General features: G+C 35.0%; 1 protein-coding gene across 3 annotated transcripts in view; it reads left to right on the top strand.

Annotated features, from left to right (window-relative positions):
• Nucleotides 1-21,178, top strand: part of LOC124529635 (guanine nucleotide-binding protein subunit gamma-e) — a 44,153-nt gene extending 22,975 nt beyond the window's left edge. For all 3 annotated transcript variants that reach the window (XM_047103452.1, XM_047103455.1, XM_047103454.1), the window contains exon 4: nucleotides 18,314-21,178. In XM_047103452.1, coding sequence (XP_046959408.1) covers nucleotides 18,314-18,419 — 106 coding nt within the window. In that variant the 3' untranslated portion in view covers nucleotides 18,420-21,178. The remainder of the gene's footprint in view (nucleotides 1-18,313) is intronic.
• The last annotated feature ends 6,345 nt before the right edge of the window (nucleotides 21,179-27,523 follow it).

The following is a 27,523-nucleotide window of genomic DNA, read 5'->3' on the forward strand; positions in this document are numbered from 1 at the left end:
TATATTAACCTTGAACCAAAGGGTCACCAAAAATAATGAAAATGCAGGACAAGGTCATCCTTCAACTCTGAAGAAATTTTGAGAAGGAAGGAGGAATATTTTTAAGGCTTTATTGACCAAAAAAATGTTTCTAACAAACTATTTACATCAAAGTTAAAAGAACGGCTGTATCTATTTTGCTCTGCATGTAAGTATCTCTAATCTGTACAATGATTATAATACGACTATTATTTCAGTCCTTTATAAGTTGTCATTGACAGGCGAACAACTTTTTTGGTGGTATGGTTTTGGATAAGTCTCCCTCATAATAATATTCTATTCTTGTCAATATACCAAGTATTGTTGTGATTTGGTTAATATTTCTTATAAGAAAAAATCTATGGATGATGATAGCACATCATCAGGCTACCCATTTTCTTATCCACCAATTACCATCAATAACATGCTGTATAACGTAAAATATTACATACGGTGCTGTTCGCCAGTCTTTTTCCTATAACTTGGCTGGACACGCTACCGTGTGTCAAGATGATGTCTATCATAGCTTCTATGCTATGGACCTCATAGGTAGGTACAGTCAGATGGAATTCCGACCACCGAAATTAGAGTATGTCGGAAGCATGCCGAGATGGTCCAGTGGTTAGAATGCTTGTATCTTAACCGATGATTGTGGGTTCAAACTCAGGAAAGCACCACTGAATATTCATGTGCTTAATTTGTAATTCATGTGTCTAATTTCTATGAATCTATATATATAATCTCTATAGAAATTCTGCTACATGTATATTCCACTTACTCGCATTGAAACAGTCTGGTGGAATGTGTTCCAAAACTTTTCCACAAAGGGAGAGGAGGCTTTAACCCAGAAGTGGGAAATTTACGGGCTGTTGTTTTTGTTGTTGGAAGCATTTTGAATAAATACAAATATATATTCAAAACAATGCTATATTTAAAAAAAAAGTCAAGGAAAATAAATCTTCGTTATATTATGAAATTATAATGTAAGTAATTATCCTATTATTATTTTCCTGTTAAAACGTTTGTTTGTTATAAAATTATTGATCCGTGACATTCAAAACAATTATAAAATACGTGTTGTTACATGTTTGTTTGTTTATTTATTATAATTACTTGGTGGGAGACCTACTAACTCGCCTAGGTACCACCACATCATATATATATGTCGGATCGACAGCGACATCAGTACGATCGTCAGGCATCATAGGGGCGTATTACTAGGGTGATCGAGCAAAGAGGAAACCGCGAATACAGGAACACGTTTACTCTACGTTTAAAGTACTTAATACACTTAGTAGGAATTCAGTATCACACTTGGCAACGAAGCGAATGACAGTTCCTAGGATGGAGGTACTGATCTTCACGAGAGCGGAATCGTAAGTGAGTCGTCTCTGAGCGCCTCCACCGGGTAGGCTCCGTCGTAGCACGAAGTTAGTCGCGTCGTGACGTCACGACAGTGCTGCCGCCTCGCGGGATTCGTGCCGTGCTTCGTTACGCTAAGGAATTCATGACCGTCTCCGACACGGCCATCCTGCTTTACACACGTCCCCGTGTGTTATTCTGAAATAATGAAATCGTAGCACAGTATACACCGTTCGGTCACTTCTGACACTAAACATTACAACTAACTTGCCATTGTAATGAAATTAAAATAAACTTCCTGGCTTTTGTAACAATTTTGATTTATTATGATTTAAGTCTCAAAAGAAAACAGAAAGAAACAAATCATCTAATGAAATTACAATTAAAATAACCAGAAATGCTAGAGCAGCTAAGTACCGCTTGTGTCACTATCCACAATCATTAAATCATTAAAATTTACTAGACTTGATCTGAATTCACGATACATGAATCTTGAACAATGAATCTTATTCGTGGCCTGTGGCTTTTCCATAAGCCCCTCTAACACATCCTGTGTTCTTTCTCTTGCATTCTACCAATGCCGACTCTCCCAGAGTCTATGGTCTCTACAAGACCCGACCTCCGCCAGAGCCACTCGCGCACCGCGTATCCACGGACTACTTAAAGCAGATACCGATTTCTAACGGACTACGGCTACGAAATGGCTACTGGTACGGTCCGACCAGCCGAACTAAGATGCACCATCATTACCGTCATCACTCAATTCAATTTCTTCAACTTCCAGTGGTACTTGGCCCTCGGGCATTCATATTAATCTATCATGCGCGTACTTGTAAGTACGTTTACAGTTTAGTGCTCATAATTTATGGCGTATCCCATCTAACACGTCAACAACTTTAAGTGGCCCTTTAAGTGGCCCTTTAAGTGGCCCTTTAAATTTGGGGTCTAATTTATTTTGTTTGAATTCTTGGTTATGAAGTAACACAAAGCCATCGACAGAAAACTTATTCAACCTCGCCTTGTACTGTCAAACCGTTTTTTGTCATACTGAGCCGCACTTGAAATCGATAGAGCTGCGTTTTCTCTGACTCGTTCGATATCTACGTCCTTATTATCGTCATAAATCTTTAAATTAAGAGGGCGTGCGACTTTACCGATAAGTAATTCGAGTGGACTCGTTTTCGTCACCCTATTGACTGTACCATTTAACGCAAGCTTTACGTCGCTTAATGCATCCTGCCACGACTTATCGCTCGATTCAACCGCGATAAGCTTCGGTTTTTTTTTTTTACATGCGAATTTCAATTGCCTTTACTTCAAAACCTAGGAACTGTACACGCGTCTTTAAAAATGAACATTATTTTGAAGTTAAGTGAGAAACCTGCTTTATATAAAACCTCCAATACCGTTTTTAATCTCTCTAAGCCCTATTCTCCAGTTTCCGAAAAAATCAAAGTGTCATTAACATACACTACAATGTAGCTTTAGCTTAAATCATCCAACGCAATCATCAAAGCACACTGAAAAACTGAAATAGCGTTACGAAGATCAAAAGGCATAGCTAAGAATTCATACTGCCCATTAGGCGTTACAAACGCGGTTCGTTCAATTGATTCTTTATTTACCGGTATCAAATGGAAACCACTTGCGCAATCTAATTTTGTGAAGAAATTTGCACCGGTAAGTCGCGAAATCTGATCAGAAATTAACGGTATCGGGTACCTATCCGGGACGGTATTTTTGTTCAATTCACGGTAGTCAATACACATACGCTTCGTACCGTCCGATTTCTCAACAAATAAAGCGGGGCTTGCAAAGGGTGAATTACTCGGACGTATAATTTTTGCTTCTAATAACTCATTTACTCTTTCTCGCATTATTTTTCGTTCCTCCGGTGAACAACGATACGGCCGTCTTTGAACAGTTTTACTCGGATCTATTAAGCGAATTTCTAGCTCATAAGTGTTAACTCGTGTAGTAGGAAAACCTGTGGTGAAATATTCGGAATATTTTTGTAACATGTCGACAAGTGATTGTTTACATTCGTTTGAAATGTCAGTATTTATTTCGTCAAAGTTATTTGTGCAGGTCAGGGCATGTTTTGTAACACACGAATTAATAACGTTACTTTTTGTTAGAGTAAGCTCGTTCGCACTTATGTTAACAATAAAACCCGAGAACAAAATTTCGCGACCTATCATAATAGTATCGCTACGTCTACTCTAGTCTACTCATTAGGCAAGGCATGAAATAAGATTTCTGTCGGATACTCGTTAATCACTATACTACACAACATTCGTACAGTGCTCTTAACAACGTAACAACATTGTTTAAACGTTTACTACACAAATTCTTAGCACAACTTTCTTGTACTAACGAGCACTGGGCTCCTGAATCAAAGTAAAAAAATTATTGACTGACCGTTATGCGTTAGTAATCCTGAGGGAGGCTTGACCATGCACAGGTCGATTCAGCGTTCAGCTCGGGGCACGGCGCTTGACGTGGCGGAGGCAGCGGCAGGGGCGACGCTCCCGCAGCGCGAGGCGATGTGTCCCGGTTGTCCGCACTTGAAGCAGATGAGGGCTCCTTTCGGTGTTGACTGCTGCATTGACCGGGCCTGTGTAGTTACTGGCAGGGGGTGCTTCTTAACTTCCTTCGCTCTGTAGCGACAATCGACTTGCTTGTGTCCGAGTTTCCCGCATACGTAGCATTTGAGCGGTAACGTTGACATACGGGCTCGCTGCGCAGTGTCCGCCGCGTCGTTTACGTCTTGTGACACTTTGCGTTTCAAATATGAGTACGCTTGTAATTCTTTCTGTAGATTATAGCGTGTATAAATCTCGGTAGTGAACGCAAGTCGTTGTAATCTAGAATCGATTTGTGCCAAATGAGCTAGCACAACCGATACCGCAATTTGTTCAGTACTTGCATTCTTCAATCGATTCATCAATGACGACAGTACTCGGCTAGCATAGGCGGCGTAGCTTTCTCCATCGTTAGGCTTGCTGGTGTTCAACTGCATGAGGATAGCTGGGATGGTCTCCGTCGGAACAAACCTCGCTGAAAAAAGCTCTTTGAGTTGAGGCCATGTGATTCCAGAGTAAGTAACTTGTGACAGCCAAGTCGACGCAGTTCCTTTTAAAGCTTTGCTGAGCGCGACTATTAACTGAGATCCTTCGAGTGGGTTGTCCGAAAGGCACAGGTCTGCGGTTGCACACCACGATTGAGGGTCCGCTTCTGGCTTGTCAGGATTGAACTCGGGCAGAGTCACGTTGTTGCTGGATCGCGGCGTATTCAGTGCTTGTATTAGCGCGCGCATTTGCTCATTTTGCATGTCGAGCATCTTCTGCCATTGACTTGTTTGAATATTATTTTCACTTGGTTTCTCATTTACTCGATTGGATCCCACTTCTGATGTCGGATCGACAGCGACATCAGTACGATCGTCAGGCATCATAGGGGCGTATTACTAGGGTGATCGAGCAAAGAGGAAACCGCGAATACAGGAACACGTTTACTCTACGTTTAAAGTACTTAATACACTTAGTAGGAATTCAGTATCACACTTGGCAACGAAGCGAATGACAGTTCCTAGGATGGAGGTACTGATCTTCACGAGAGCGGAATCGTAAGTGAGTCGTCTCTGAGCGCCTCCACCGGGTAGGCTCCGTCGTAGCACGAAGTTAGTCGCGTCGTGACGTCACGACAGTGCTGCCGCCTCGCGGGATTCGTGCCGTGCTTCGTTACGCTAAGGAATTCATGACCGTCTCCGACATATATATGTATTCTACCGCCAAACAACAGTACAAAGTATCGTAGTATGTTTGTACAGCGAGAAAGTCAGTATGCAGGTAGAATACTGGCTTGAATTCTTAGTTCTTAAGGTTGGTGATACATTGACGATGTAAGAATTGGCATATTTCTTGCAGTGCCATTGTCTACGGGTAGAGGTGACCACTTGCCATCACCCAATTTCTTCGTTCACCTAGCAATCGATATTACTTATATTCCATACTAATATTATAAATGTGAAAGTACTTACTTTACTTGGTGGTAGGGCTTTGTGCAAGCCCGTCTGGGTAGGTACCACCCACTCATCAGTTATTCTACCGCCAAACAACAGTACTCAGTATTGTTGTGTTCCGGCTTGAAGGGTGAGTGAGCCAGTATAACTACAGGCACAAGGGACGTAACATCTTAGTTCCCAAGGTTGGTGGCACATTGACGATGTAAGGAATAGTTAATATTTCTTACAGCGTCACTGTCTATCGGTGATAGTGGCCACTTACCATCAGGTGGCCCATAAGATCGTCCGCCAACCTATACCATAAAAAAGTAGCTCTGTCTGTCGCTCTTACAGGACTAAACCGTTAAAATGAATTTGACTAAATTTGGTACGATGCAAACTTGAACTCCAAGAATGTACATAGGCTACATATGACAACGAACATCCTAAAACGCGTGCGAACCTTCGGGCGACCACGAGTATCCTATAGAATCAAAATGAACTTAGACTTAAAATTATTTACTAAAAAATATGTATCTAAAACATGTTCCATACTAGATGAGCTAATAATCAAAGTTTGTTACTTTATGAAGCCGTACGTTCATAAAAAAATACTTTAGCTATACGATCTCGTAGTACTAAGTGCTACTTCCGTGAGATAATCTTCTACTAATTATGACGTCATTACTTGTAGTGCAAATATTTAAACAATAAACATTGTATCGTCCGTTTTTTTCTCAGACCTAAATTGTTAATTTATCATTCATTTATACTGGCCTTTAGGACTTTATGTTATATATTTTTTAAATCTGCATAGAATAAACAAAATCGCATCCTGCCATATTTATTTTTTACTACATACACGATGGATTTAAAAGCGTTTTTCATTACTAAGGAATGATTCAAGACAAAGATTTATATGTATTATTTATATTATAATTAAAAAATATGAAAATCATTTTCCTTGACAGAAATATCAAGATTTTTCATTGTATATTTGATCATCAATAAACAGTGTTATAGACCTTCTTTGACCATGTGAAGCCGAAACAAGTGGGTAGCTTATAATACAATTAAAAAAAAAATGTAGCTTAGTTAAGTCTAAATATCTCTAAAACAATTATCCAATCTTCATTAGACGTACCGTAATCAGATGAAAATAAATTAAATTATATATATTTTTAGGTTTAAGTTGATTCCGTCGTATTTGTATTCACATCTCTCCTCAACCTTTTTTCTCAACAAGACCCTTGTCATGGTTTACGACTTTAGGGTTAAAGAGAGCGAAGTTAGGGTCACAGATACGTCATACACAGACGGACTAAATGCTTTTAGATGTTGCGTTATATTCATATGTTTCTAGGAAATATTTTAGCTAGAGGAAGCACGGGATTTTGGATACTACACGGCTTATTATAACTTGACCTAAAGCGAAGCTACGAGTATCAATTTAATTTAGTTGTGCAACACAATTTTGAAACTTTCGGATAGTCGGATATTTCATAATTTTGGACACACTTTATAGTAAAAGTTTTAGTGTAAATTATTTTCGAACTACGAATAACAGAATTTATAAACATATCAAAATCAAAATAAACTTTATTCAAGTAGGCTCATAAAATCAATTAGATTGCCATGTTACAGTGTTAAATAAATATAAAGTTACCAGTTAGAAAAGTAAATTCTGCCAAGAATAACCTACAAGAAACTGAGTTACACTTTTCTGTATGCCTTTTTCTTGCTCATTAGAGATATCCATAGTTTTGGCTTCTGTTAATCATTTTCTATGATATTTAAAGTCTATAAAAGAGAGTTCCGTGACTTAAATGACAATATTTTTGATGCATCTAATTAAAAAAACAATAAGTATCATAGTACAATGAAGTCGGTGCTACAAGTATTCCTCGGTCAAATTTTCCTATGAGTAGCTTGCTAAAATTAGATGAAATCCTCCTTCTTTCTTTAGAGTTCTCCGTCAGAAGATAATCTTAGCCCAGAAGTAGGATCTTTCTAGAATGAGAATAGATTAATACTTATTCTTAAAACAAGCATACTATGATACAGGGAATACAAAAATATACACGCTACAAATCTAAAGCTTTCGTAATCATAAGATTACGAAAATTATTTAAATCAAATTAAAAAAGTAGTCATAGTTTTATAATATCACCAAAATAATATAAAACAGCAGTTAATACATAAACAGTACGAGTGTTATTTCTAAACGGAAGACCACTCAACCACAGTCAAGGTTATGACCTCTACGCCGATTTCAGTGGTCCGAGTGCGTAAAAACGTCCAGACTTCAGTGGCAGTATGACTCACAAATAATTTACTCAGAATAAATTAAATTAAATCTACAGTCCGGTAGTAAGTAGGTATACTTCCGTGGTCGAGTAGTGGGTACACTGGTTTCCATGGGTACGCCACTCCGAGGTCCCAGGTTCGATTCCCGGCCGAGTAGATGTAGAAAATTCATTAGTTTTCTATGTTGTCTTGGGTCTGGGTGTTTATGATGCCATCGTTACTTCTGATTTTCCATAACACAAGTGCTTTAGCTATCACATTGGGATCAGATTAATGTATGTGATTTTTCCAATATTTATATTTATTTATTACACTAGTGTGATCCTTAAATAATAATTTAAACAATATACAAGTACAATATTTATTAACATGCATATATGTATAACATATATTTCAAAATTAACTAATTGGATGTTTATTTTTCTTTTTTTTTTATCAAATTCGATGTTCGAGACAGGAATTCTTCCCTTCGTCTAACATGTTGGAAAATACGAACAATTTAGTTGGAACATACGACGCAGCTGTCGATTCATACATAACTTTGTATACACTTACAACGGTTTTCGTTTCGCATCGTAAAGTATTTCCTTCGGGACATATTACTTTGTTTAGCCTGGAGCAACTTATAATGTTTTTCATTGTTTGTTTAATATTGACATAACTTTGCTATTATGAAAGACATTTGATACAAAAAGTGTAGATTGTGAACATATAAGATACGCCCTTTGGTCTAGAAGTTCATTTCCTTAAAGAATTTTTAGTCGATTTTTAGTAATTCAGAAAGCGCCTGAATTGCTGTTTCAGTGCCTTATGAGAATTTGATTCAATAATGCTCCTCTGCTTTGTCACACATCTTGCCCTATAGCATCTGCCGCAAGTTAATTCTTCTACATTTAGGAGATTCACCATAAGAGAAAACAATCTGCAGACTATTATCATGATAAATCTTGTTACATATTATTCGTTGGAAACGTATAACCACTGACAGGCTAATAACGTTTTTCTATTAATTCATATTTGTTATTGTGCCAAAGCCTAGCCAAAAATGTCAAAGCCTCTTTCTTAACGAGAGAGTTTAGAACTTTTGACCAGGCTGGTCCACTACTAGTTGGTGGATAAAAATATTATAGAATTTTAATAAAACTTACTAAGTCTATGATTGTTAATCTTATTGGTCCATCAGAATCTTCTATATTGATACTGTTAATTGTCATCAAAAAATCTTCGAATGATCAAACGGTTGTAACATGATTACAAATTGGAAAATATTGCCAAACGTGTATGCTTTGCGTCAGATATAAGTTGCCTTTAGTCAAAGGCGATCCATCTCAGAGGATGCTTATAATCGATAAACATACTCGCACAAAGGATATTTGAGATGGTCACAAAGGTGAAATTTCGTGCACGACACATACCATCTCAGAACAGGATATCGCATAGCTTCCAAGATTACATATTTGTGTAAGAGATATTTCTCTTAATAGATTTGGCATTTACTTTATTACAAAAATTTAACCCATAAGTCCAACAGAATAACAACAATTATATATTATGGTTTTACATAGAAATTTGAGGAAGAAACTTTTGAGTGAGAAATTACATGATTTGGTTATTCTTTATATGCAGTTTACTAATCCCCTTTTTAAATTAACGCAATTGACAGAGAATATGATTTTGGACTTTGTAAACTAAAACTCTGTAAATGTGCCATTGCTGAACTATAAGCTACTTCTTCTATTGAGGCGAAGGTTTTAGGGAAAATTTCACTAAGCTTCTTCAACGTGGATTTGTTGCACGTGTTAAATTATAGTCAAAATAAAACAATGAGTCATAAATATCAATTCAGATTCATGTGTTCTGGTCTTATGGATAACGTAAGAGTAGATATTGCAGATGTTCATGGGTGATCGAAGGATATTCTATATTGGAAAACCCTCATAAATTATTCGAAATCATCACGTTATACAACAACAGTCTGTAAATTCCCACTGCTGAGCTAAAGGCCTCCTCTCCCTTTGAGGAGAAGGTTTGGAACATATTCCACCACGCTGTTCCAATGCGTGTTGGTGGAATGCACATGTGGCAGAATTTCTATGAAATTTGTCACATGCAGGTTCCCTCACGATATTTTCCTTCACCGCTGAGTACGAGACGAATTATAAAGACAAATTAAGCACATGAATCAGCGGTGCTTGCCTGGGTTTGAACCCACAATCATCGGTTAAGATGCACGCGTTCTAACCACTGGGCCATCTCGACTCCATCACGTTATAGTAATTGTAAATGTTAAACTACCAGCAGTGAGTTCCATCAGTTCTATCAATATCAATATACGTAAATTAAATTAAATTAAATTAAATTACATTTATTGGTGCACATGAAGGTAATATGACTTATTTATTATAACATAACTATAAATAACAGTTATACATATTTACTTTGTACCAATATTTTTATTACAAATAAATATAAGTTTCAGTTACATCATCATTACATTTATGAAACAAAGTCGCTTATCGCAGTGCCTTAAATCTTTAAAATTGTACAACGAAATATGTAGCATTTTTTTTAATAGATAGGTCGATTCAAGATAAAGGTTAATATGTACAATTAATGCACAATAAAGATTGGTGGTAGGGCTTTGTGCTAGCCCGTCTGGGTAGGTACCACCCACTCATCAGTTATTCTACAGTACTCAGTTCTCTATTGTTGTATTCCGGTTTGAAAGGTGAGTGAGCCAGTGTAACTACAGGCACAAATGACATAGCATCTTAGTTCCCAAGGTTGCTGGCACATTGACGATGTAATGAATAGTTAATACTTCTTACAGCGTCATTGTCTATGGGTGATGGTGACCACTTACAATTGGCCCATATGATCGTCCGCCAAGCTATAACATAAAAAAATTAAATACCGTGAATATTGGAAGACATTCTACAGTATATTTAGTATCTGTTTTACAACCGCGCGAAGCCGGGGCATATCGCTAGTCTATAATCATATTACTTCTTTCGCTTGTGATAACATATCGTTCTTTATGATTATTGAACCAATTTTATTTTTACTTCTAGCGTGTTTCTTAATCTTATAGAAAGTTACTTATATTATTACAAGCTAAGATATAAAAACTTGCCAAGAAAACTAATACACACGCTGTATAATAAAGTCATCTTTATTACGTATGTATGCCTCGACGAGTTCTTAGGATAAAAGAGACTAAATATCACACATTTATCATGGAAATTGAACCCCTATTTTTATATAGATAGATGCGTTTTTTAATCGTAACCATTCTCCTCATAAAACCTTTTCGTGTCACGTTTCAAGACTAGGTACTTCATATTCATAGCGTTTCGAATATCAATTTGGCATATCCAATCACTTAAGTTTCGTGACAATTTTGGAGCAATGGATACTATTACATTTACCGGCATTAGTTTGTCATGAAAAATTACGATAAAAAGTAACAGCCTGTAAATTTACCACTGCTGGGATAAGGCCTCCTCTTCCATTAAGGAGAGTTTGCTGAGTTTCTTTCGCCGATTCTTCTCAGGTCAGGGGCTATTTTCATTTCCGAACCGGTGGTACTGTTTCAATTGACCACCAATAAGAAAGTATAATACTTCTATATTGAATAAAACAGTTTGAGTTTGAGTTTGAGAGGGCTCGGAACATATTCCACCACGCTCTTATCGCATTTCAGCTCAAATTACGATAAAAATATAAATTATAATATACATCTACTCATTTATTGGGCTTATTTATTTACCCAATTATCAACATTTCTGAACGATGCATGACCACAACATTGAACTTCCATCAATTTGATAACAACGAAAAGAGTAAATTCGCAGAGCACAAATTTGCCATTAGTGGATGAAATTGAAAGAGATTGTTCGGAGGTTATTTCACTGGTGACTTTCTTGTAGCCGTTCGGGTCACCACAAGAGACGTAATATCTAAGATACCAAGATTTATGATGCGTTGGCGTTATTAGAAATGGTAAAAAAATTATTACGGCGTCAATATTATAGGCGGTGATGACTGCTTATTCGCTACTCCATAAAATCATTCATGTACAAACCATTGTTATTTAAATAACAGTATTTCATTCTAGAGATACAGGTTTAAAGATAAATTATGAACACAAATATGCTTTGGATGTCTCAGTGAACCCTGCTCACTTTGAACCAAAATCAATATAATCTTTACCTAAGTATTTTACAATCACTTTTGAACCGTCACTTTCCAGAATTATAATAAACCTAAACCTATTATCGGTTAGACGCAGATTCTACCGAGAACAACCGACAAGAATCTCTATTTAATCTTGTCCAAAATTTTAAACAGCTGAATACCGAAGGGAGTCAATGATAACAGTTCTTTTTATTAATCTCCTGACAATATAAACAGATCAGTGGTTTTATGGTGTTTTTATTGAATTATCTGAATCCAACTCCATTATTTATCCTAAATCAACTTCGGAGTAAAGTTGATATACACAGGGCTCAATTTAATTTCCAATTTGAAACCACATTTCCGTAAATTCGAACTCCTTGGGGTGTCGTTACTACTACAAAAACACGTTCTCGTTTGGTTGATCGGGAAATATATGATATTGTTGCTTTGAGTAAAATAAATCTTCATGTAATAAATGTTATTTTATACGTTATGTTATATATATATTTTTATTTTTAACAGTATATTAAGGTCGCTGTACTCGATTTTGATTTTATTTATTTATTTTTATGGAATCGGTTGGCGGACAAGCATATGGGCCACCTGATGGTAAGCGGTCACCATCACCCATGACAAAGACACTGTAAAAAATATGAACTATTCCTTACATCGTCAATGCGCCACCAACACAATGGAGCACAACAATACCTACAACAAATATTTCTACTTTTTTTAGCGAAAAAAAAAAATTGCAACTGTTTGATTCCAAATGCAATTATTTAAATTTATATATAAAAAAAGAAAAAAACAAAACAGTTCGGAGCCTTTTTCTCAGCTGTTTTTCAGACAATTCCCTAAGTTTCATTAACAAAATATAAAAATTGATATATTTTCCAAAGAACTTCAATTATGTATATTACGGTCTAACTTTACCTCCTGTAGAACACTCCTCTTATTAAAGCCTTGAGGCTTTAATTATTAATTCGACAATCTATCTTGAATAGATTATCGAATTAATCTGATTATTATAGACTGGTGTACCTCAAACTTATTACGATGTTTCAAACACCTTGATTGGATTTCCTAAGACTACCTAAGATGTTCCAGTAACAAGTTTCTACAAGTTATATATGTATAATTACAATAACTTGTTATTAGTCACTAATATGTATTCATTAACATACAATGAGTTTCTTTCCGGTTCTTCTCGGTGGAATTTACATTCTGAACCGGTTGTAGCGTCATTTAATATAGTTTCGTAAAATGACAATTCAAAATAGAAATGGATGTCACTGAAAACCAGTTTTGGAGCAAAACTCCAACAATAACTGAGGGACATTCCTTTTCGGGGACATTGCACCATTAAAGATAGATAACTATTAATTCTCGTTTTTTTTTTATTATTAGTTTTTTTATATAATCATGTTTTCTTTCCTTTTCTCTTCATTGTTGTAGGTATTTCTTTATTTAATAATTGCATGATACGTTTGTTTTGCCTGTTAAATTTGTTACTATTTTTTTTTATTTTTATCTTTTGTATTTCTTTAATTTGTAAATGTGTGTGTTCCCGAATAAAGCTTATTCTATTCTATTCTAAAAGTGGTTGTAAAAATTTTAATGAGGTATATATTTTATGTTTCGACTAGTATCCCGCGGTTTCGCTTGTGTTTTAGGGTGTTGGTTGTCACGTGTCAGGTAAAATCCAGAGTCTAGAGTAGACTATGTCCTTTCTTAGAGTTTCGGTTCTTCAACTTCATACCAAATTTTACCAAATTCAGTTAGCGGTTTGGTCGTGAAAGAGCGACAGTCAGACAGAGTTACCCAAACATTTAAAATACATAACATAGATTTATTACATGTAGCACAACAAAATCGGTTCAGTATAAAATAAAGTCAAGTAAAGTAAAAATCTTCTAAACTATTAAAAGGTGCATTAAACGGTATTTATAAATATTTTATACAGTTTTGTCAAAATCATAGTCTTTGTACACTCACTTGGCTAACGCTGGCTAAGCCTTAAAAGATATCAAAAATGTGGCTACAGAATGGTCCGTGTGTACATGAGTCTGTCTACTGAGTACATTCCTATATATATAGATAAATTTGTAAATGACTCGTTCAAAATAATACTTAAGAATATATCACCAATTCCAAATATTGTGCAACGAAAAAAATCGTAGCAATAAAAAGTCAGTGTTGCTAGTTAAAATTAACAGTAATAATCTATGTTTTTAATTAAATTATAATAAGTACCTTAAACATAATATTCATATTTCTCATTTATGAAATACATATATCTAATTAATTCGCGTCGCGTTTTCTTTATTAATGAATTGCACCCTTGAGAAATTAGGAGGCTTGCCATTATGCTATAAAAGTAGTAAAGTAAAGTAACAGCCTGTAAATTACCCACTGCTGGGCTAATCTTTCCTCTGCCAATAAGGAGAGGGTTTGGAACATATTCCACCACGCTGTTCCAATGCGGGTTGGTGGAATGTACATGTAGCAGAATTTCGATGAAATTAGACACATGCAACCTGCATGAGTTTAGCATCGTCAATGTGCCACCAACCTTGGGAACTAAGATGTCATGTCCTTTGTGCCTGTAGTTACACTGGCTCACGCACCTTTCAAACCGGTACACAACAATACTGAGTACTGTTATTTGGCGGTAGAATAACTGATGAGTGGATGGTACCTACCCAGACGGGCTTGCACAGAGCCCTACCACCAAGTTGTTTCTCTGTTGTGTCGGGGCCGTATTCGATATAATGCAGGAAAGTGATATATTTATATGATGCCTATTGAAAACAGACTGCTATGGTGTGCCTACTTAATACCCCTGTATTAAGTAGGTACACCATAGAGTTCAGAGCGGTACGTGGTCAATGAGACCCTTCTCATTGACCACGTACCGCTCTGAAGAAATAAAATTCGATCAAATCACAGCATCACATCACATCGAGTTTTCGTATCTTAAGCGTTACGGGGTCGAATAAGCCCCGTATCTGTATTATGATACCTTCCATACGAGGTCTTAAATGCCCTGTACCGTTGAAATGTTACAAATAAAAAAATATGCCAGGGCCATATGTTAAGGGTTTATATAAGAATTTAGAATCAACCTTTGAATAAATCAAGATTTGAATATTAATTTAGGTTGGGTTATAAAAGTGCTTAAATCGAAGGAATAGTTTGATGGCGGCTCAGTAAGCGTTTGTTATTATAGACGCGTCTGTGTTAGCAAATTATCTGCTTGTACAGCTGGACTTAGATTAAACAAACAAATAACAGATGGCGACACAATACACTCAGTATCTGGTCTTTATAAATAGATACTACTAGTTTAATCTTATATGATCGGCCTGTGATAGATAAGAATTTCAAAATTAAAGTATTAAAATCTTTTTATTACTCATAAAAATAATTTGAATTTAGAATCGGATTTAATATTTTTATCTGTATTCTCCTAGATTCGTGTCTTGTGTAACTTATCTTATGTTTTTTTTCTTTTTACCTTTGTGTACCTATATTGTACTACATATCCACCCAACGCCGCGTCTGTCTGTCAGTATGTTTGCAATAAACTTCAAAAGAACTGAACGGATTTTAATGCGGTTTTCACTAATACGTAGAGTGGTTTATGAGGAAGGTTTAGGTTTAGAAATTATTAAGGTTTTTGTGTGAATAAGTTGAAATAGAACGACATTTTTAAACATGTCGGAAAAAATCTAGCCCTCAGGGAGTTTTCATTTCAATAATAAAAGATATTTAAATATATTAATTAATCAAAATAAATATAAATAAAAGTTACAAATATGTATAAAAATATCTTATGTCCACCTTTGCGAAGCCGAGCGGGCCAGTCTTACATAAATACACAAATATTGACAGTTTCCGAAAAAAAAAGTGGCACCAGTGTCTGAGAGCATTGATAACGATCTACCATTAGGGTACCCCGTTTCCCGTCTGTCTAATTATATCATGAAAAATGCCAAAAACCTAAAGCCAAAATAAAAGCACTATTTCATACATTTAAAAATAAAAGCCATTTGCTTTTCATTTTATAAATAGTCTCGCGAAGAGTCATTTGTTACCAAAAAACATTCAATCTCCTTAAAAACCTGGAGCATTCACGAAAACATTTCTTAAAAGATATCGTTCCACCCTTTCATAAATTATTCACTGTACAAAAATGTCTTCGAATTGATGTACGTTGTACCCATTACCGAGCCATTTGGAAAATTGTTCTTGTTAATCCAATTTCGTCATAAAATACATTGGAGTGTATTGAAATACATTACAGATAGCATGCAATTACGTAAGCCGATATAGCCCAGTAATACACCATAGTAATCGTAAACGAAACGGGTTCAAAATCGGAAACATGATTCAATTTTTGGGCGACAAAATCTCATATATCTTTTCAAAATATCCGAATCAAATGTAACAGACTATATGCTTTACTTCATGTTGTGATTGTCTAGAACTGACAAATCATTTCGTCGTAAGTGGTCAGGAAATAATAAAACTATCGTATTGTGTCATTTATTATTTTCATGGTGGTAAGGCTTTGTGCAAGCCCGTCTGGGTAGGTACCATCCACTCATCAGTTATTCTACCGCCAAACAACAATATTGTTGTGTTCCGGTTTGAAGGGTGAGTGAGCCAGTGTAACTACAGGCACAAGGGACATAACATCTTAGTTCCCAAGGTTGGTGGCACATTGACAATGTAAGAATAGTTATAGGCTTGTCCGCCATCCTATACCATAAAAAAAAATTTAAGCAATGCCTAATTCGAATGTGATTTTGAGTATTATTATGATTACAAGTTAATAGATTGCTATAACGATGATTATCGATTAATAAATGAATCAATTAATTTTCATGTAATTGTTTTTAAAATTTTGGCAATTATGTCCTCCATTATTATATTCTCTATTAGGAAAGATGCTACACTATGCTCACTAACACGGATTGATATCCTGACCTGCCAGATCTCATGAAGATCCTCATTTCATATGGACAGTACTATCGGTTCTTATTATATGCCGAGTATTAGTTAGTAGTATTACATGTGAGTAACGTCGCTTAAGAAATTTATTATATTTTTAAAGTAAATTCGAATAAAGAGCATAAATCCTTCTTAAAAGAAAACTTGAAAGCGATATTTTTTAATATAATAACGATTTTAATTTTAAATTTCGAAAAAGGAAGTGCAATAAATAAAAGAGGTACCAATTTTCTGCAGGATTTCTTCGAAATTTATTTCTAAATAAAATGCACACGTGGTGTGCTACAAAACAATCTTGCGTGCATGCGAGCTATATTACGTCCGTCACGAAAAGGGCTTAAGAAATTGGCGCTAATGCTATTAAATCAATTTCAATGATGAAAACTATTGTTTATTCTCACATTCTGAGATTCTTAAATCGATTTTACTAGATGTCTTACTCTTTACTTCACTCATACGGAATAAGACGAAGAGCATAATTAGTTCCCTTATTTTCACAATATGAAGAAAAATCGGACAATACATGAATTTATTAATATATGTTATCCAGTAAAGATAAGTGTATTGTACTATATACATCAATGTATAGGTTAGGAATCAAAACCTAGTAAGTTACTAGTAAGGACGAGTACCTGTGTCAAAAACTCAACAAAAATAAGAATTCACTGCTTTCTTCCACTTGTAACCATTGCTCTGGTGCTTTTCCAAATCGGTGATAGTTTTCAGTTTGACTAGTAAGTTTGTTGCTATGAAATCGAATTTAAATTTGGAAAATAGGCATTTTATGAAAATAAACAGACCCATTTTAAAATCAAGAAAAATATTTGAGGCGGACGTTTACAAAACATTCAAAATTTAGGTGACGCCATAAATATCTTCGCGAACTTTGCGTAGATCATTGACGCCATTATAAAACTTATAGGACGTGATTTATTACGCAATGGAATCGATTGCTTCATTCACGTGTAATCGCCCACATGCATTAGCGCGTGGCGTATTTAGAGAATAATGGAAATGTATACCACTTTTGGCTACTTAATATAGCCATGAAAATCAGTTAACATACATCAAAGCTAGTTTGGGTAGGTACGTAGAAAATCGTCACTTAATCTACCCTTAAACAGCACTACATAGTATAGTTGTATTTTGATTCGGGTAAGTGAGCCAACGTGATCTCAGGCACAAGGAACATAAATTATTAGATCCCAAGAATAGTGGCGCATTGCCGATGTAAGGAATTATTTTAGCACGAATTTCTCTGACCGGTTTTGACCCCTTATTACCAGGTGGTAAATTTGTCAGTATTACCTACTTTCCGCTTAAAATAATACTCAGTAAAACATAGGAAATTTATAATTTATGGTATATAATACTTTGAATGAAATTCTAAATGATTGTTACAATTAAAATTTTATTTTGTTTCAGGATGAGAGAATACGTAGAGGAAAACGAGAAGAATGATCCTCTCATACATGCCCCTGACAAGAAAAACAACCCTTGGGCTGAAAAAGGAAAATGCATCATCATGTAATCGTGTAATCTAAGTAAACAAATAAAAAATATCACCAAAAAATTCTAAAAAGACATACGTTTTGGCACGAGTAATTAGCTGGTCTGGTCCAACCATCGACTTATTGCTGGTAATGGGAAATAATATTGAACAAGGGAAATCGAAGGTTTCCGATTGATATTGAGTAAATGCAACTGCCAGACAATATGAAGAATCAAAAATAGTACCATAGTAACAAGTCCACCGGACGTACGAAGTACGCCGCGCCAAAACTGTAGAATCGTATTCCGACGTTTTCAGTACACGGTTTTTGTTCCCCAATTAAATCTAGTCCTCGTAACGCTAATATTGTAAAGAGTGTACATTTAGACTGTGCGCGAAGCAAGTATGTACTTATGAATGTTTTGTTAAAAGATTTAAAAAAAATGGTTGTAAATACGTTAAATTTTGTATTTCTAGTAAAGTAACGTTCGGTCGAATCTATCGGTAGAGGATAAAAATGAAAAGTAAAATGTTGGACGAGTAAAAATTGTAAATTTAAACTTAAAAACGTATGTTCATACCGACGTATTTTACTTTCGTGTTAAATGTGATTATAATTTAATTATACGAGCGATTCTTATAAATGGTCGAAACGAAAGCAAACGATTTGCGGAATCCTAGTACTTCCACGCAAAGCAAAGCAACTTCCTCTTAGATATTTGCGTGGATCCGCTTTGGATTCTGATTTTAAACGACCTAAGTATGCTAAACTCGTTTCTCCTGCTTCGGTTAGTTTTATAACTAACAAATTTTTCCAATTCCTTAAACAAGAACAAAAACTTTGCCATCGCGATTTAGTTATTAAAATACGATACTTAAATGTGAAGATTCATTGAGCTCGTGAATCTTGATATTTAAATTATTATGTAATATTTAATAAAGATAATTAAAAATATAGGGTAATATCGCACATCACAACTTAACATCTATTTGCTGGATCACAGAAATAAGGCTAAACTATCAGGAATTATAATTAGGTATTGGCAATAAAGGAATCGTAGACGATGAATTAAAATGAAATGTTAAACGTAGCGCATTGAAAAATTAATATTAAGGTAACTATCATGGATTAAAAGCAACATAATCTCGTTCGAAAACTAACGATAAGTTTATTTAGGATAATTTTTTATAAAATCAGGTACATTCCGCGGTGCCGTTATCTTGTAATGCTTCTATAAAATAAATCTTAGCGTCTTATCTTCTACGCTCCTCATTATATCTTATTATATAAGTTAATTACTTAAAAACTCCTTCTTTATAAACTCCTTTAGTATTATAGCTGTTTTATTTAAATATGTATTTATATAAATCATTATCCCTTCCCTGACATTTAAAATTTAGATAAATAAATCTATTGACTACAATTTTAAATCTAGCACTTGGATAGCTTAGTAATAATTCAAAATTTAAAATGAATTAAACTTTACCTTTCATGAAAATTACTCACTAACGCGTCTATCGTAGTTACCAAAATAAACTTCTTCTAAAATATATCTAAGATTTGGATTTGAAACGCTATTGAAAAATCTTCGCGATTAAAACTTTCATCTCCGTCGTTTCGGAGGTATTGTAATTAATCATGAAGGGCTGTAGCAAAATTAATCTCATGTAGTGCTATTAATCTATCATTCCATTAAAAAAGGATTGCATCTAATCCTAATTTTGATTAAATAGAAAATTTAAACTAAAGCACTGTAGTTATTTATAGATTAAAATTAAAACTAAAATTTAAACTAAAACTTATTAAAAAAAAGTCCCTTTCTCCTTACCATATCTAGACATGAACTATGATAAATCATTCTGGCTGTGAGTACTTCCCGTTTGTTTAGATGCTTCTCATTGTCGTTTATCCGAAGAAATGTTGCTAATACCGACAATAAAGTTTGAATCGCGAATTAACTTCTCGACTCCCATAACCAGTGCATAGAGGCTCATTTCGATTTCATTATATCCTTCCTAATGTTCACTATCAACGTCTATCGCTTCATCTCTCTTCAACTTATCTGAACCATATCTCTCATCTCTTTCATTTATAAGTTTCATTAAAACTGTCCTCTCTTAGTCAAGAATAGTTTTTAAAATAGGAAATTAGAGCGTAATTCGTAGTTTTAGTGATAAATTAAAAGGAAAAATCAATCAAAAAGTTGTTTGTTAACTTATACGATAAAATTTGCAATTCAGAGAATTAGCCGTAGTTATAATAAATTAAAAATGTAACGAGTTTATTTAAAAATGTTCTAGATAATAAATATAAGGAATCCCGTATGATATTGCGCGATGTCAAAGTTGTTTGTTCGAACGCATTCAGAATGATAGCCTCTTCGTTCAGACCATTTATAAGACGATCGTTCGTGTATTATTTGTTGAGTGTATCGTTTTTAATCTATAAATCATTTTATTTACTAAGTTTTTTGTTAACCTTGATTGTAAACCAAAGATATTTTTTTTTTATGAATATCAGACGAGTACGTCACTCGTCTAACTCCTAGATGGGTATTAAATACACAGTTACATTTGTTTCAGATTGTATCTCCAACAAGGACTCTATATTTAATATTCATGTTTAATTTAAGCTAATAATTAACTTAATTGGTACTTTTTAACGGATTAATCAAAAAAATTTAATAACTAGATAAGATGGTATTGGAAATGATTTTTTTAGAATCAATAGGTTAAGCTATTATATGTTATTATATTAATATGTAATCAGTAATCACTGAAATAAATCAAAATCTGTAATGAACGTGTTTGCTTGTATAATACCACATTCGAAATGCTTGTAATAAAATAGTAGAAATCCAGCGGTCGAGTCGACCAAGTTTCTTTCATTAGATATATTTGATAGTACATTCTGGTCTAAAGACATTTTTCAACGTGAAAAGAGTTACATTTTCCTGTGCATTATATTCACTGATAGAAAATTTTACGACAGGCTATTATAGTTGGAGGCCTATTGGTTATCTTTGAAACAGAAACAACAAAACCTATTCTTTTTTTACTTATTTTTGTGTTCATATTTGGATATTTCGTTAGTTAGTTTGACATGCTAATCAAATTTTCTGAAAAAAAAAATTGGGAAATAGTTGTCCTTTAAGAGATATCCGTCATAATTTAGAACCTTGTTTTCCTATCCTTATTACATCCAACCTGGCTGATATCAATTATAATTTCAAAGAGTGTATCTTTTAAGCACATGTTGGTGAAAATGAAATAAAAATTTAAAGACCTTTCAATTTTAGATCAACAACAACAACAACAGCCTGTCCTTTCCCACTGCTAGGCTAAGGCCTCCTCTCCCTTTGAGGAGAAGGTTTGGAACATATTCCACCACGCTGTTCCAATGCGGGTTGGTGGAATGCACATGTGGCAGAATTTCTATGAAATTTGTCACATGCAGGTTTCCTCACGATGTTTTCCTTCACCGCTGAGTACGAGATGAATTATAAAGACAAATTAAGCACATGAAACAGCGGTGCTTGCCTGGGTTGGAACCCGCAATCATCGGTTAAGATGCACGCGTTCTCACCACTGGGCCATCTCGACTCCTATAAATTCACCATCTAGCAAAAGTGTTGTATATTTTTTTAATAAAAGCATATCGCAATTAAGGAATTACTAATAATCCTATTGAACCCTCCTTTTAAGCTTATCACTTGTGTGGGATGACAATAGGCGAAGGGGTCAGAATCGATTCTGCAGCTTGTTACTTCGCTAGGAGGCTTGTACACCATTGCACTGTTGACGCGTGCATTATTATTCCCATGCACATGTTTCAATTACTATTAAGCAATTGTTTTAATAACATAATCCTCCCTTAAAGAATATAGATGAAATCTGAATAAAAGCTTATGTGTAATAACAAAAATCCTGCCTACATTACGTTTATCCTGTTGCCCTATTTCGTTGTTATTACAGTATATTACTATTTTCAGTGGCTCGTGAATCATTCGACGAATCCCTTAAGCCGGTATACCACCGCTCGCCCACCGGTAAGAGCCGGTTTTAGCTGGTTCGAGCCGCTTTTAACCGGCTTTCTCGGCACGTGTCTGCCTTGATTCGGTTTTATGATATTCATAGCCAAAGTGACTTTTATTTGGTTGGATTAAGCGTTTGTTTCATGTATTATGGCTTCTTAGTCCTTAATAATCTTATTGTTATAAATTCTAGAAACGATTAACCAGCTTGTGGATTTTAAGCCAATTGTATACAACCGAGTGAACTGAAAATTTAAATACATTTTTGCTTTTAATAGATTATTTTATTTAATAATTGACGGCAATTAAATCAGACTTCATGGTTGTAGGCTATTTTCCAATTGTATAAAGGATACGTAAATTCTACCGCCGATACTGACTGTTCGTGTTTTGGGGTTTTCGGGGAACCTCCAAAAGGTTCGATTAAGCCAATATAACAACCTTCATAAATGACATGTTATATTAGGTCTCAAGATTTATGATGCATGCATGGATGGAATTGTTAATAGTTCTTACAGTTCTTAAAGCTTCATAAAAAGAAGTAAACGTTAACTATTGGCGAAACCACTGTCAACTAGGTTATAGGACTTTTTGGAAACTTATCTCTGTAATACCAAAACCTCGGTTATCTTACGGTCAAACAGCAATGCTAAGTGTTGGTGTATGCGGTTTATGAGTAAGTGACTCAGCGAAATTACAGGTAGAAGGGACATAATAATTTAGTTACCAATTTAAGTGGCACTAGAGGTTAGGAATGTTTAATTTTTCTTCCAACAGTAATATCAAAACATTAACAGGCAACAAATATTGGTGGTTCATGGAAATTACGGTAAATAACAGCGAGTGGTATAGTACCCAAAACTTACACGAACGAGTCTAAATTACACACACACACACACACACACACACACACACAAACAGAGACAGACACACACACACACATAAAAACACGAACGCACGCATATCCACGCACGCATACGTGCCACAGCTATAATCTACAGCAATAAATTACTATAATACATTTTTGCTCTAGAGTTTTTTTCAGGCGGCACGGGCGTAAATATACTACTTGGTACTGATCTCGAATTGGAAGTATCTGTTCATTTTCCTGCAGACCTTTTAATTCTTTAAATCCCACAAATAGTATTGATATTGGTGGTCCTGTTATTTTAGTAAGAAAGCTGAATCCATCAAAACATTGGAAAAATCACTAAAAACTTGTAAAATAGACCGCACGATTCTCACCGGATGTGGTGACGATAAAGATGTATTGATTCCCCGAACACCCCTGATACCATCTGATTTACAGTTCCGAATTAAACGCCTACAATTTCCGGTAAAGATATATTTCGCAATGACCATTGATAAATCGTCGGGTAAAACTTTCAACGTCACAGGCTTAGATTAGAGGGTTAGATTTTCACACAATTAAATATCACTGTTTCAAGAGTAACCTCTAAAGTAAACATGTTTGCATTATCTTATGACAAAAGAGCTGTAATCGTTGAATTTTCAAGATATTTAGTATCAGCTTTTCATCCGTGTTTAGCCGGGCTATATAAAATTAAAATATACCTTATTAAAGTAGGCTTTTACAGCACAGAAGAACCGACAAGAAACTCAGCATTTATTTCAACATTTACATATAAGGTCATAAAATGGAAAATTGGTTGTGTTATTGCCCTTTTCCCTGGACCAGACAATATAAGCAGAGAAGCAGACATTCGAACAACTACGGGTATTTTACGTCGAGCATTCAGCAAATTTTGTCAATTACCAATTAAGGGTATTTGTTTTTTTATGTTATAAGTTGGCGGACGAGCATATGGGCCACCTGATGGTAAGTTACCCATAGACAATGACGCTGTAAGAAATATTAACTATTCCTTAAATCGTCAAAAACCTTGGGAACTAAGATATAATGTCCCTTGTGGCTGTAGTTTCACTGGTTCACTCACCTTTCGAACCGGAACACACATTCGAATTAAGTACTATATCCCAAATTATCAATATTTATTTCTTATGTGAATATTATCTTTACACAAACGTAATAAATTGTAATATCATATGACCTTATGTATTCGTTAATTTGACACGACGATTTACATGCACATGCATACTTTATATATAAAGGAAGTATGGAAATATTCGTATTACATAATAATAATTATTATCATATTCAAGAACTGAAATACCGTTCTAAGAACTTTCCCCGAAATAATATAAATTTGGTTTAAAACACTTTGATATACCGGCTTGGTTTCCGACATAACAGTCTAGCTGGCATTATCCCAAAGCCATGTTCTCGACGTCAATACAACGTTTAGACTCGTCGTTTCTGATAACAAAAAGCGACTACATTTTGAAACAATAATTTTGTATTCAATACATAAATCTTTTATATAAATACTGTATCTCTATTCTTGTTTAACCGCTGATGTATATTCACCGTAATTTCTTAAAGGATGTGTTTATTTGTAATTCCTCGCTAGAAGGCGCTATAGCATTATTCACTTAATACTCCGTTCAGCCGATGACAGTTAGTATATGACACATAATCACATTAATCCAATGGCTATCTGTTGATAGACAAATCAAAAAAATGTAAAACCAATCACATTTCATTCAAATAGATACGTAAAAGTACTTTCAATCGTCTATTCACACTAGGCTGTTTGACTGGTGAAGTCAATTGTCTGTATTGTAACCTGTGGTACATATAGTTCACATGCAGTAGGCAAACACTGATTACAATAATAATTGACAAATACCCTACTCCAATGCACAGCTGATTCGAGATGACCTGAACCGAAACGGCTTAGTGGCTTTTAAACTAAGAATTTCACTTAAATTATACACTAAAAAATAACACTAAAACTTTCTTAATACAGGCCTAATTTTAGTTTCACATTTAAACCTCTTGCGTTGTAAATCTCGTAGCGCTAGCCGGGTGCCGACAGAGGGTAATTATTTTAGGCGAGGGTTGGAACAGGCAAGCAAATTTGTGCTGGACCCAAATTAATGAGGCGAGAATGTGTAACTCGTCATTTGTTCCACTGAGATAGTGTGATTTATACAGATTATTATCAAAATTACTTTTTGAATATCGAATGGAACCGTTATGCCAGGAATTAAATTCCAATAAATTTCCTTGTATTTAATTTGTGTTACAACTCATCTGAAATTAATATGAATCAGTTGGCATTTGATTCCATGCCATTTAGCTATACTAAACCCTATACTAGAACTGAGATGGCCCAGTGGTTAGAACGCGTGCAATCGTGCATCTTATATATGAGCTTAATTTTTATTTATAATTCATCTCATGCTCTGTGGTGAAGGCAAACATCGCGAGGAAACCTGCATGTGTCTAATTTCTTCGAAATTCTCTCACATGTACATTCCACCAACCAGCATTGGAACTTTTTCATTGGTGGAATATGTTCCAAACCCTCTCCTTAATGGAAGAGGAGGCAGTGGGAATTTACAGGCTGTTACTTTAAGCCCTATACTAAACCATACATGACACAATGGTTCTACATTGTATGGAGTATGATGGTACATTTCTTTTTCTTTTTCCTCACGACATCCAATGCGAGCTCAAAACGTCTGTGAAGCATGTGTGTGTTTGTGTGCCAAAATCTATTATATAAGTGAGTTTATGGTTGGTATTGGGACTGAGACTATAACGTCCTAGTGACCTCTTTCCATATTTTTTTATGTTATAGGTGAAAAACGAGCAGGGATTACCACCGCCTATGGTCATCTGCAATGCAGGGACGCTTGCGTTGCTGGCTTTTATACGATTAATAGTAGTAGTCGCCCGCGGCTTCGCTTGCTTTTTAAGGCGTTGGTTGTCATGTGTCAGGCAAAAAGTAGCCTGTGTCCTTGAAGTTTAATTTTGCTTCACACCAAATTTCATGATATTCGGTTCAGCGGTTTGGTCGCGAAAGAGTGACAGACGGACAGAGCTACTTTCACATTTATAATATTGACATAGATTTGATAATTAACTTAAAAAAAAACCTACTTCAAATGCGTTGGAAGTGAAATACTTTCTTCAAATTCGCATGAAACCACCCTTTTTATAATACCTATTCAAAAAAAAAATAATAGTTAAAATTGGTTTATAATCGGCGGAGATATTGCGTATAAATAAGTTCGTCCCCAATTTTCCACCCTTAGGGGTTGTTTTTTTATTATTAAATTTAAATGGGACCACCCTTGAGGTATTACCTACACACAGAAAATAGATTTGTTCAAATCGGTTCATAATTGGCAGAGTTATCGCGTAACAAACATAGAAAAAAACATATGGGTCGAATTGAGAACCTACTCCTTTTTTTGAAGGCGGTTGAAAATAATAAAAAAATTAATCCCACTTAGTTTATTGCGCCGGTTCTTATCAAGGGTACTTTTTTCCGAACGGGCGGTAGAATTTAATTTGACAAACAATAAGTGACTGTAATACTTCTATATTATATAAATGAATTTGATTTGATTTGGCGACACATATTTATGTATGTATTTCATTCAACATTTTAATTACGTTGTCTTCGATTAAGTAGGAAGTGCCGTGGTACCGTTAATATAGTCTAAATGAATGTTTTTGGAACAAAGTTCTATAACACGCTTTACGCTTGAGTGAACTGGGAAAAACCGTCGCTAAAGAAAAAGCCTTATATCTCCAGGCGATCTTTCCGTCTCCTTCCCTTTTGCTGTATCTCTCTCTTATGATATTATAATTTTTGATTTCGTTTTTAGTGAAAACTGACAACCCGACCCGACTTCGTACGGGCAATCTTGATACTAAATATAGTTAAGGATGTGTTATCTATTAAAAAATCGCATCAAAATTCGTTGCATAATATTAAAGATCTAAGCATACATAGGGACAGACAGCAGTACGTGACTTTGTTTTATACCATGTAATGAAGATAAGTAAAACAATTTTCTTTTTGTATGGCATAGGTGGCAAACGAGCTTTAGGCTCACCTGATGGAAAGTGACTACCACCGCCAATGGACATCTGCAACACCAGGGGGATTGCAGGTGCGTTGCCGGCCTTTAAGGAAGGAGTACGCTCTTTTATTGAAGGTTCCCATGTCG

Source organism: Vanessa cardui, chromosome 5, assembly GCF_905220365.1.
Source record: "Vanessa cardui chromosome 5, ilVanCard2.1, whole genome shotgun sequence".
NCBI classification, from domain to species: Eukaryota; Metazoa; Arthropoda; class Insecta; order Lepidoptera; family Nymphalidae; genus Vanessa; species Vanessa cardui.